Here is a 13,315-nt window from a genome sequence, read left to right as displayed (position 1 = left end):
CCGTTTTCCTTTTATTATTTTTTATAGAGCTCTAGTATAATGGCAACAGATCTCATTTCGCCACTTGCATTTCATTTCAGGAGCCTTGTGAGCACATACGGGCTGAGGGTTTGCAGAACTCCACCACTTGGGTAGGAACTGGGCTCCACCCTCCTCCCGAAGCACTTGGCTTTTTCCTCCAAGGGCGACGGATGGACAGGGACAGAGAGGACCATTCGCCAGGATGCCATTCTACGTAGAAGGAGCTGGGTCACGCTCAGGCAAGACCCAAGTTGCAGAGCACTCTTGTCCTGGGGGGTATTTGCACACTGGCAATCAGGGGCCGCAAAGGTAACCGCTCACATGTTGCAAAGGCCAGTTCACTTACGTAAATGCCCCTGGAACTTGATCAAGTCGCGTGTGCGCTGCATGGGAGTCCGACTCGTGAAAGCTTCCAGCAATGACAATCAGAACAAGCTGCTGAGCTGGGGGCCAGGAGGTGTGCTTCTTTTCACGCCGCTGTCTCTAACTCCCCGGCACACCTGGCCTGGGGCTTCCAGGCTGGGGGATTTGGGGGGCGGCGGCTGCTGTCTCTGGAGGGATGCCGGGAGACGGGGTGTTTAGGAGCTCTACCCCTGTCCCTTCTGCTCACGCAGAGGTGAACCGTGCCTGCTCCACACTGCCCCTGCCGAGAACTCCCGCAGGGCGGGACCCCTGTCTCCCCGACCCTGCCTCCGCCCCTGACACCTCGTGCAGGGCTGCTACAGACCAGTGTCCGTTCAAGGTCTCCAGAACGAAAACCAACTGAACGCACATCCACGTTCCCTATGGTGGAGCTGGTGTGTGTAAATATCACAGGGTGGGTCTGCAAAGTGTGCAGCCTGATCCGCAGTAATCTTGTATCCACTCGTCGGGCCCCCAGATGAAACGAGCCTTAGCCGCCCTGACGGCCACACAGGCAGCCTGTCGTGTTCTGAACAGCAGGTACTGCCTGGCCGCCCAGCTCTCAGTGCCCTGCAAGGTGCCAGTGAACCAACGATCTGATGTACAACACCCTCTACCATTTCCCGTCCAGCCGGCTGAGCCCCTCAGTACAAGGAACTGGCCACCACAGGGAATCTTTGGTTTGGAGGTCTGAGAGGAATGGCTCCACCAAGCCCTGCCCAGCACAGAGTCTGGGAACACCAGGTAGGGCCGGTTTCCTGCGTCTACTTGGCCAGGGCGTCACGCCCAGTGACTTAAACCACCGCTAATCAAGGTGTTGCTGTAAGGATACTGCATAGATGTTAGCATCTAGAATCCATTGGCATTAAATAAAGGCGATTATCCTTCAGAATGTGGGTGGGCCTCGTCTAATCAGTTGAAGGTCTAAAGAGCAGAAAACTGAGCTTCTCCCTAAGGAAGAAGAAGTTCTGCCTCAGGACCGCAGCAGCGGCAACTCCGGCCTGAGTTTTCAGCCCTCCAGCCTGCCCTACAGATCTCAGACTTGACCCACACAACTGCAAGAGCCAATTCCTTACAACAAATCTCTGCAGTGTCTAACCTATTGGTTGTTTTTCTGGAGACTTCAACTGACGCACCGGCCCAGGCACCACACTCAACTCCAGCAGGCACACTGAGCTCTGGAAAGGACGGGAAGGAGCGCTGTATTTGTCTCTACTGCAAAGAGGGTCAATGCATGTCACCCTCCTGTCTTTCCAGAACATTCTTGGGGGTGGGCAACGATGACACTTGGTGACCAGCTGCCATCTGTGTCATAGCTCCATTCGACAAGGCTTCGGCGGTTCTGGAAGCTCCTCCCTCCCTATATCACGCCAGCCTTGGATTTTCCATCAAAGAAGCGCACGGACCTTGATCAAAGCTAGATGGAGGCAGCCATGCTCCCTTCACGGACCTGCCCGACATAGCACCGTGGATCCAAGAAGAAGACAAGGGGAGCGACAGGACTGACTTGCCTCCCCCACCAAAACACATCACGGTTTGCTTCAAAAGCTGGAACTGCCTTTAAAAGTTCTGTGATGGGAACATTCTGAGCAATCCTAGACTTTCTGAGGGCCTGAGAGGCACTAAAGTTTCCATTGTTCCCTCACAAGATAACCGTCCAGTTCCTCCCAGAACGATTGCATTTCCCAGAGAAGAGACCCACCTTTGCACCTGATGGGAAATGCCACAGGGCCTGCCCCAGTCAGCTGGGCTGAGGAATGTGGAAGAAGCTTCCCGGGAGCCCCGTCCTTCTTGGGGACCCCGCCCCTTAGCCAGGCTCAGGGTTCCCGTCCCAAATCCCCGTGGGGACCTCCTTGGGCTGGGAAGGCTGGCCCACGGCCCCGGCCAGGCAGAAAATGGACGCTGGCTACAGAGAGGAAGCACAGGCCCGCCCCAGGGGAAATGGTGTCCACTTCTCCCACAAGACAGCAGTCTTCTTCTATTTATATATTTTGTTAAATTCACAAATAGCACCGCAAGAATAAGAGAAGGTTTTGTTTCTCCAACACCGTCCTCACCTCCTCACTCGGTCTCCTTCTGGGGCTGCTGAATCCAGCCTGGCAATTCCCAGAGCTGGTCGCAGGCCAGGCTCTTGGCAACATGGGCTAGGGCATGGCTCGCTCCACTTTTTGCTGACTGGAAATCGTCTCAGTGCCCTTTGCCCGAAGTGTTCTCTCTCTCTCTCTCTCCCTGTCTCTCTCATACTCAGTGTCTCCCTAACACAGTCTTGCTCTAACACACACGCACGCACGCACGTGGTGATGTGTTCCTTGCAGGTAGAAACCAGCCTTGGAAGAAGTCCTACGTACTCAGGGCTCACAGCAGGACGACCAGTTAACGAGCAGGGGAAACATTCTATCAGACGGATAGGTTTACTGTGAAATAGTTACACGTAACCGTCAACTGGCCAGGCCAGGACTCCGCTATCCTGGGCCCTCTGACCGCATTTTCTACCAGGGTCCTTTTGTCCTCATAGGTGTCTAGAAATTACTGCCTTGCCGGGCCTATCTTGGCTTGAATTCCACTTAATCGTAGCTACATTGAATCGTAGCAAGATTCAACATCAGAGCTATCTTCCCCCTCTTCCAGAAGAAGCGAGATACACAGAGTGAACGGGCTTCTCGGAGCCGAGGAAAACTCTTGCCGTCTCCCATCTCCCTGTCTGGCACGTCAGCCACACTGCGGACATTCTCTCTAAGGCCCTATGACTTGGCACTTTCATCAACTAGGGGTTGACGCAATGGTTTCCAGTGCTTATAAAACATGACAATTATAAAAAGCGCGTTTAGCATTGAAATATACGTGAAGCAAAAAGGGGGCCTATTATGGGCGCCACGGAGTGGAAAATGCACTGGGTGTGGAGTCAGACGCCCTTGGTTTGAGTCCAATTGCTCTAAGCTGGGATCTCAAGTTAGCCAGAAAATGCCTGAGCCTCAGTTTCCTCATCCATCAGATGGGGACAAGCATTCCTCACAAGGCTGCTCGGAGCATTCACAGCTCGCTGGCTATACAGGGGCTTTGCGCGTTAACAAAGCACCAGAAAACGTGAGCCGTTCTTCGGACTCTATGCCAGATCATGCGGCCTCTAAAGGAAATTATCCTTTCTTTGTCCTGGGATCTTATGTTCTTTCCGAATACGCGTGGGGTATCGCATCGCAATGGAAGTCAACTTTACTTTTCAAAACCGCGTCTGATGAGACGCTTTCGGGCACCAGGCGCACGGTCCCGCATTCGATAACATATGCGGTGAGACAGCGGCGTTCTCGTGACAAAGTCAGGAAAGGGAGTACTTCACCCGTGCCGCCGGAACTTGGCTTCAAGCGTAAGGAAAGGCGAGAAGAAACGGGGCGCACCAAGAAGGCAGGGGTGGAGCGCGTACGAACCAGACCCACCAGCCAAGTCATACGGGTCGGACGTCACGCTGCACTGCCCGGCCACTCGCTCACACTCTCCCTCCATAAAAACATAAGCCAGCATTATTTTCCAGGCAATAAAACCCTCAGAGATGAATTCTGCCATATGTGGGCACGGCCCCCCTCCCGCAGAGCCCTCGTGCCTGGGAAACAGAATCGAGCACATCTTCAAAGGGAGCTCTTGGTAAATATACTACCAGTTTTACAACCTCTAGCCTTCACGCAAACCACTGGGGAACACATTTTCTCAGCTCGGCCCGACGTTACCGCGCCAGGGCCTCACTCGCGGCAACGATCCTTGGAGAAGCGCGACTCGTTTGCCTCTTCCAGGGGCAGGAGAACAGCGAAGTCGGGGAGAAGAGGGGCAGGGGCGTCTCCTTACCTTGAGCCGTTCACCTGGTTAGGGTTACACTCCATTTTGACGGTGACCCTGGCTGGAGGTTGAGACAGCCAGTCCTGCTGAGGGACGCGGGGGCTCATCTTGGATGTCTGTCCATAGTCGCCTGAGGAGGACGCGGTCATGTCCGTCTTGGCCAGGTGTGGTGTTCCGTAGGCACACTCGAACAATGACTGGTCCTCGCTCACGACCGATAGCGCTTCCTGAATGCCCAAAGAAACACACGTTCAGGACGCGCCAAAGGACAGTCACGCTTCAGAGGGCTGCTGGCTTGCGAGCCATTTCTAAGTGGGACCACATTTTAGGTAGTTGTCGTGGTGTCCGTTTCTACCTTTGAGAAGAAAAAAGTAGCTGGGTTTCTTTCCTCCCGACCGCAGCAGTTGGAAGCCCGGAAAAACTTTCCTGCGGGTCTCCTAGCATCCCCGGCCTGACTGCCACAGTGCAGATAATACCCACTTTAATCTCAACTCAAGGAAGTTGAATTTCAAAGGTCTTAGAAGACATCCAATTGCTTGTGTCATTATTTGACAAATGCAATCTATAATTCAAGCAGACAGGGTACAGAATGGTCATGGAGATTAAAAAACAGAAATGTGATGGCGAACACCTAAGCATCTGGCGAAATTGCCACATTCCCAGGAGGTTTCCAAGAGGAGACGCTTAGAAGAAAAGTAAAGGGAAGTGGGGCACCGAAGGACGAACGGACAAAGGTACGAATTTTTCCACTTCGAAGTTATTAGCTGAAATGGAGTTTCGAGCAGTGTTTCCATGATGGCGAACATCTGGATGATAAATGAACCAGAAAAAAAAAAAAAAAAAAAAAAAAAAAGCTCTGAGTTATCCAGATGCCTCCAAATACCAGGATGTTTAAAATATCTGGGATCACTGACGAGCTCTCTTTCTCCCTTATTTTCTATTAATATCTTTGGTCCTTTGTGTGATTTGGTGCAAAGAAATAGAAAATATTCGTCATTGTTGGACCATTCTTGTGGGGCTTTAAGTCAAACAAGTGGTTGGCCTATGGCTACGCGTATATCCTATTCGCCAGATCGGCAAAGGCAAATTAGATCTGGAAATTTCAACTGCTTGAATGATATACCGTGCTGCAGAAGGAATTATGGGACAATCCAATTTTGGTTTCTCTAACAGAAACAAGAAATCCATGGGATACCTCATTTTTATTTCAGTCCTTGGGCATCCACAGTTATCATTATCGACTGGCCAGAAGCAAATGCTATTTGGGTCATACATTATTTCAAAGAAAAAATGGAAATTTTAGGGGTGCCTGGGTGGCTGAGTCGCTTAAGCGTCCGACTTAGGTCGCTCAGGTCATGATCTCATGGTTTGTGAGTTCGAGCCCCACTTGGGGCTCGCTGCTGTCAGTGTAGAACCCACTTCAGATCTTCTGTCCTCCACTCTATGTCTGCCCCTCTCCCCATGTGCTCTCTCTGTCTCTCTCTTTCAAAACAATAAATAAATAAGTAAATAAATAAATAAATAAATAATAAAGAAATAAACATTTTTTAAAAATGGACATCTTGGGACCTGGGGAGACAGTGGAGACTTTAGTCCAAACTGCTCATCCCCAAATGAGAGAATCTGAGGTCCAGAAAAGTCCAGAACTCACCTTAAAGGGAGCTGTGGAATTAGGGATAGATCGGACTTGTGTTTTACCTTCCACTGCCTCAGCCTATGACGATGCCTTTCTTACATCTCTCGGTTTGGGATACTGTTTACGTTAGCACTCCCTTATTTTTCTTTGAGTTGGTATTTCAGTAAATAAGGCCACTTCCTGTTAGTAACAGAGACTTAGGAGGCAGCTTTTCGAAGATACAGACCTACCTCCTTGCAGAAGTATCAGGATTATTAGAGAACACGTGTAATTTCACAAAGCACCCCTCCCCACCCCGCGCGCACTCTGCCACCCGAGGACTAACCTCATAAGCACATGAACTTCGTTGCCCGACAACACTGCGCTACGAATCAGCGAGTAGAAAGAACCAGCAGCAACAAACTCAGTGCTCTGGCCGTCAGAGTGGTGGCCAGGTGCCTGTGCATATATACACCCCACCACTCCCCACTTCTTAAAAGTCCCTAGAATCACAGCTTGTGCCACTTGGGGGCAAGAGTCAGCTGGTGGTGGAAACAGTAACACAAAACGTACACAAGGACAGCTCGCGCCCGCCAGACGGCCACAACCGGACACGAGGAAGGAACAGCAACAACAACAAGGTAAGGCATCTTGAATCCACAGAAAAACCAAACACATCAACAATAGACAACAGCGACACGAGGCAGCAGCTCCGAAGCTCTGGGCACAGGAGACGTCCAGGGGGACCCGAATTACATGGCTCTCTCTTCTGGTCCCAAGGGAGGGTAAAGGAATCTCACGACTCAAAATTCACAGATGTGGCCTTACAAGTAAAATCGACACCACGGACTTAGCGTCATCGTGATATTTTCAAAAAGACACAAATCCCAGCATCTTCTATAATTTCTGCAAAACTGAGTCTCCCCTCCCATAGCAGCACTTGGACAGAAAGGGTTCGCATGGTCAGAACAGGAAACGAGGCCGACGCCTGCCCCCCCCTCCCGCCTGGTCCCACAGACAAGACCCAGTTCAGAGACAGGATAATACACTGTGGGCAAGGTTAGCGCCGGCTCCCCGGTGAAGAGAAACACGAATAAACGCGCGATTTGTGTCAGAACTCGGCAGAAACAGGTGGGGGAGGAGGGACGGGCTAGGTTTTAAATTACAAGCGAAAAAGAAAGAGGTCGTGCCGACAAAAAGAGTCACAGCGTCAAAATATGAGTATACCTCCGAGATAAAGTAGAGTAGGGCTTCCCGTGACCAAACGAACGCGGCGTAAGATCTGAAAAAGTGGACCAAACTAGTAGAACTAAGACAAGGCTCCAGTGTGTGTTTGGAGAGGCAGGAACCCATTCTCACATCTGGCAAAGCATTATTTCAGCACATGGTTTTTCTAAAGAAAGAAATCAAAGTTAATTGAGATCGATTTAGGGGAAGGAAAAAAAAAACTTACAAAAGCCAAAGATAAGGGAGACACACATCTTTTCTTCCTATCTTAAAGTTCTCCTCAAAGTTCACGTCGCATAAAAAATGAGAAAGGTGGTGCAATTCAGAATATCAAAGGTTGCTTTTGTTCACTAGAGGAGAAAGAGCCCCAAAGTGAGGGAGGTTCAGGATAGGCATTTCAAGAAGGGTGAAATCGAAGCCACATTCTGGAAAGAGAGAGAGCAATAAAAACGCAGGCCCCGAAGTTATTCTAACTGGACCAAGACTGCCAAACACCTAGAATTAAGTACAGGTCAGGAAAAGGAAACAAACAGAATCAATGTCTCTTCCTGTCTCTCGGTCTCTCTGTCTCTGTCTCTGTCTCTGTCTCTGTCTCTGTCTCTCTCTCTCTCACACACACACACGCCCATGTAGCACATTTTCGCAACAGGAGAGTAAAAAGAGGCCAAAGGCTGGTTGTCAGAGACCCCCTTCGACAAGGATCGTCACTAAAAGTAACCGCCGCCCTTCAGAAGAAAACAAGCAAGAGACACTACAGACCAGCAGTGTTTCTTTGTCCATCCATTTGACTTAGTGACATCGTCCCTTGGGCTCGGTGTGAATGACAAAGGCTGATGTGAAGGATTCGCCCCCTCCCTGCTTGGCGGCTCTGGGACTTCAAAGAGGGAGAGGATCTCGCCCGGCAGGATTAAAACCAGAACAGAGCTCTGAACACAGGCTGGTAACCAGGAACACATGAGTCCCTCAACTCCAGCTCCGCAAGGGACTCCTGGCCTTGGCTGACGCTGTCCCTGCTTCCCTCCTCGTCCGTGGCCACCTCACCTACCTACCTGCCTACCTGCCTGGGGTGTCAGGAGATGCCTTAGTTAACATGCATAGGCTATGCTCTCAGAACGTTCGGGCAGCCGCAGGACTTGGGGACCGCTCGGGTTGCCTTATAACGGAGAACTCAAAAAAAAAGTCAAAACCTGGCAGAAACATGGCATAATAATTTAATATGCCTGCCTCTATGTTACTATAAAAAGAGCTGAACTTTAGATTGGTGTGTGGGGGTGTTTTCTCTGTGGCTCCAGGAAAGTTGGGATATTCCAATGTGGCAAGTGACACACGACCAACCTCGTTTTTTACGAACTTATGAGACGCACATAAATTCTGAGCAAATTGCCCCCAAATTAAAGGTAGTGCTGTATTAGGGTGACGGTGTTCATTTCAAATGAATGTACTCAATGCACCAATAACATACGAGGACCATTCTTTTGGAGTTTGGTCATGGGATAAGAGTCAACTGATCGTTCCAGAAGCTGGGGAGTTCTCACCCAGATGATATTTCATAGTGTGAGCCTAAAATTCGATTTGTCTTCTTTAAAAACATTTTTTAGTGTATTCATTTTTGAGACAGAGAGAGAGAGAGAGAGCGCGCATGACCTGGGGAGGGACAGAGAGAGGCAAAGCCACAGGATCCGAAGCAGGTTCCAGGCTCCAGGCTCCGAGCTGTCAGCACAGAGCCCGAGGCGGGGCTCGAACTCACAGCCCATGAGATCATGACCTGAGCCTAAGTTGGATGCTTAACTGACTGAGCCACCCAGGCACCCCACGATTTATTTTCAATAACTAGATTTGGGTACGGCAAAGGATCCAAATGCTTACGTTCAAAAGATAATAATGAAAAGTGGAACGTACTTTGTAAGCACACTGACATTTTCAGCAAAAGACATCAGGGATCCTGAAACAGATGCATTCCTTTCTCTACCAGATGAGTATTTTGAGAAGCTCCTACATTTCAAGTAAAAGAATTAGAAAATAAGGCCTGGGCTCCTCTTTGCTTCTAATTTTGTGACCCCCCCCTCCCCCCACAATGGTTAAAAGTACTACATTGTTAATCCAGAGAACCCAACATACTTAGATTTTCATGAAATCTGGGAGTGAGTCACAGGATGATCAGCCCTCCTCTATAACCGAAGCAAGCGAGACAGAGAGACAAGTCCCTACGTGGTTTTCAAAAATCCGAGAAACATCCAGAACTCGGTGTCCACAGAACTGGATTCCCAAACCCATGTCTCTCCAGCTTCCTCAAGTGTCATGTGCCTCCAGGAGTTAGGAAAAACAAGTGGCAAAAGTAAGTGAAACAAACACGCTAAATAAGATTACGGTCGTGCTTTGGAGAACATTCTCAACGAAGTTCTTGCTGTCACAACCCGGTGTCTGTTCCAGGAAGCCAGGGCCATCTGAAATCAGGATCCAGTCTTTTCCACGGGGGTTCTCAAGCCCACTGCACCCCAATACAAAACTCCTCCTTCAACGTCTCCCACACAGAGCCAAGCAGAATTTGGGACATCCCATAAGTCCACACCCTGCAAGGAGTGCGGTATCTTCTGGCCACTTTTCTCTGGACTCACAAACAGCTGCTCCATCACAAAATAACCAGGTCGCCCTGGGAATGAAGCACTCCGCACGCACATTCTTTTAAATCCTATGCCACTGGCTACACCGTTTTCCACATTTTCCCAGCTCTGAAATCTGGATGCATCTTACAGTCAATGGCATGCCACTGGCTTACCGGCCCCGCGTCTTCCCCCTTGGTGGCAGACGAAATGTTGGTTCATTTTATAACCAGTGCCATCTTAGATTTATGAAACATGGTCATTCAGTTCGGACAGCAACCCCGTAAGGTCAACCGCCACTCATGCCCCAGGACAAGAAACCAGGCCTGAGAAGAAGAGGGACGTCAGTAAGGAGGGCCAAGTAGAGGCAGGGTCTGGGGCTCTGGGGAGAATCCCTCCCCAAGGCTGCACCCTCACCACTGCCCGGATGTCCGAGAAGGAAGGACGGCTGGGCTAATGGAGGCCACGTGCAGGGCATGTCCCTACCCGGTCTTGTCACGGCCATGGAAAGAGCAGGGCTGTTATCACAGTAAGAGATGGGACCACCTAGAAAGAGAGAGGCTATAGAGGGACTCGGTGGGAGAGGGTGAAGAAATAAATGCCCAGAATCTCATGATTTATGATGGAATTAAAGCATCAGGAGAGGAAAGGAACCCTCTACATACAAAAGGCTCTCCCATGAGCTTAAAAGCTATGCAGCAACAGGCCCCAGATGCATTTCAGTATTTCTTTTCTTTTCGCTAATGTTTATTTATTTTTGAGAGAGCGAGAGAGAGAGAGAGAGAGAGAGAGAGAGAGAGAGACAAAGTGAGTGGAAAAGGAGCAGGGAGAGAGGGAGACACAGAATCCGAAGCAGGCTTCAGGCTCCGATCTGTCAGCACAGAGCCCGATGCGGGGCTCAAACGGGCGAACCGTGAGATCACGACCTGAGCCGAAATCGGATGCTTAACCGACTGAGCCGCCCAGGCACCCCCATTTCAGTATTTCTTAGATAATCAACAGAGCTGTTGTTTTCTTTGGTTCATCATATTATTCAGACTTAAACTGAGGGCCATGTATCAGGACGCGTGCATCCCGGGTGGATGCCTGACTTCTCTTGGTGAATAATACACAGGAAAAACAGGGCAAGTAGGAACCCCATTTGTAAATACGCTACAGCCAGCAGCACGTGGTGGCCTTGTATGGGTGTCTGCAGACCTAATGGGAAAACTCTTATTAGGTTGTCTCAAGCCCGATTGTGTATAGCTTCTCTTCAAGGCAGACCCCCTGCCATAGATGCTTCTGGAAAGTCACCTCCTGCTCACATTTGGGAGAGAAAAAAGCAACAACACACCTAGGGGAGACCTCCACCACCATCTCCCACCACCATTCCCCCAACACCCACATACCAATCGCGTAGAAGGACTTATTCTGAATGTGTATGTTTTTGCATTCAGATACAGCCAACATCTCCCGTCTTAAGAAGCTTCATCTGACCAGTGTGCCTTTTCATTATGACACACACAAGAAGCCAAGCATGAAGTTACAGATGGGGTGAATCACTGTTGCCCTCTCCTGATATTCTTTTTAACTCTTCAGTGCGGGAAACATTAAAACCATATATTAAACGCAGCATCTAGCTCTGCGTCACGTTTTTCTCATTTAACACATTGCTATTTGAGTCCTTCGAAAAATATAAAAAATCTTGGATTAACCTCAAAGGGAACATGCACGTAGGCAAACGAAGTCCATTTGAAGAGCGTATTTCTCCAACATGGTGTTGCTTCAGTATCATACAAGTTGACAACGTGTGCTACCAGCTCGAGACCCAGGACTGGGGTGGAGATAGGGAGATTCATCCAGATGTGTGTATACACGCTGACACACATAGATATACACCCACCTATCTGTCTACAATCCATCCACCCATCCATCCACCCATCTATCTCCTAACATTGTCATTATTCACAGGGCACATGAGAAAGACTTTCACATATTCCTCATCTCTCAGAAGACTCATGGGGCAGACGTTGCATAGATGACACAGAGAACCTGAACTCTCTCTTTTCCATCTTTCCTCATTCCGTCCTTTCTCGTCTAGAAGGTGCTTCCCTCTGTTCGGCATATCCCTTCAGAAAACACTGAGCTAGAGACGGCCCCCTCAGGACCCCCCGTAGAATTTCCCTGCTCTGAACTCGCTGGATTTCTCTTTGGCTCTGGGCAGGTCTAAGGTGACCCCGGGAATTCTCTTTGCTCAGATACCTGTCTCCCAGCTCCCACATTTATTAAAATATAAGCATTTTCAGGGCGGGATCATTTATACATTTGGTACTAGCATCAAAAGAGCTTCTTAACATCACGTTTGCTGATGTTCATATTAACCATTAAAGTCATGAAATCAGGGCATCTGGGCGGCTCAGTCCATTAAGTGTCCGACTTTGCTTAGGTCATGATCTCATAGTTTGTGGGTTCGAGCCCGCGTTGGGGTCTGTGCTGACAGCTCGGAGACTGGAGCCTGCTTCAGCTTCTGTGTCGCCTTCTCTCTCTCTCTGCCCCTCCCCGCTCTCACTCTGTCTCTCAAAAATAAATAAAAAAAAAAGTTTTTAAAAGTCATGAAATTACATTACGGCCCAATCATAATGCAATAAGTGGGTCCCAAAACTTGTATCCCATCGCAATGAGGGATCCACGTTTGTGAGGTCAATGGATTTTGCATCCAACGGCCAGGAATCCAGAGGCTAACCGTCCCTGGCAATACGTCTATAGTCACCCGCACGGAGCATCGCAGGGTCTTGCCTTAAATCTGTGGAGGCATAAACTGGGGACCCTATGTAGTAGCCAGGCACATACAAATAAGATAAGGCTTACTGGAAATTAAAATCTCCAATGCAACAGAGAAGCATTCATTGCGGAGCAGAAATCCTAGAAATATGGTGGAAGACCAGAGCTTTGCAGAAAAACTTCAGAGAGAGAATAGTTAGGTCTCGTGCAACGAAGACTAGATTTCAGCGAACCTTGAGGAATCCGAAACCCGGCACACATAATTTTAAAATGACTTCTGTTCCCTTGCCCAGGGCTGTGCAGGATGCCCTCTGAAACATCGGAGAGAACCGAAGGAGACTCTTTCTGTCAGCAACGGAAGGGTGAAGGGTGCACGGTTTCAGATGTGCAGGAGTTGCGTCCTGAAGACTGACCGCCCAGCCCAAGGCTGGAGTTGACTACAGTACCTGGAGCGTTCTTATCACAAAAACAAACAAATAAAGAGGGAGGGAGGAAACTTTTTGGGGCGACGGACGCGTTTGTGGCAGAGACTGTGGTGGTGGTCTCATTGGTGGATGCTCTTCTTGGACCCATTAAGTTGTACACATGAAATACGTATGGCTTTCTGCGTGTTAATCAAGCCTCAATAAAAAGGTTAAGAAAAAAAAAAAAGGAACAATGTGTAAGTGATGTTAATAGCTTCTTTGTTCTCCTACAAAGAAACGTATTTTTTCCCATAGGCTTCTTTCCTTCTTTAGAGATGAACTAAAAGTATAAAAACATGTGTGGAAGCATCCTGTTTATAAGTTTTAGGTCGAAGGAAATGCAAAGATCACCATGACTGCCCCTGTAGACCTCCCGCGCCCCCTGAGTTTGGTGGGGCTGG

The 13,315-nt window shown here is 49.2% G+C and overlaps 1 protein-coding gene across 4 annotated transcripts in view; it reads right to left on the bottom strand.

Moving 5' to 3' along the window:
- ERG (ETS transcription factor ERG) overlaps positions 1-13,315 on the bottom strand; it is a 263,697-nt gene that overhangs the window by 57,402 nt on the left and 192,980 nt on the right. For all 4 annotated transcript variants that reach the window (XM_042957218.1, XM_042957219.1, XM_042957217.1 and 1 more), the window contains one exon: positions 4,258-4,475. In XM_042957218.1, the coding sequence (XP_042813152.1) occupies positions 4,258-4,475 (218 nt within the window). The remainder of the gene's footprint in view (positions 1-4,257; positions 4,476-13,315) is intronic.

Source organism: Panthera tigris, chromosome C2, assembly GCF_018350195.1.
Source record: "Panthera tigris isolate Pti1 chromosome C2, P.tigris_Pti1_mat1.1, whole genome shotgun sequence".
NCBI lineage: Eukaryota > Metazoa > Chordata > Mammalia > Carnivora > Felidae > Panthera > Panthera tigris.
Note: the sequence above shows the minus strand (reverse complement) of the source record. Positions and strands in the feature narration are given on the sequence as shown.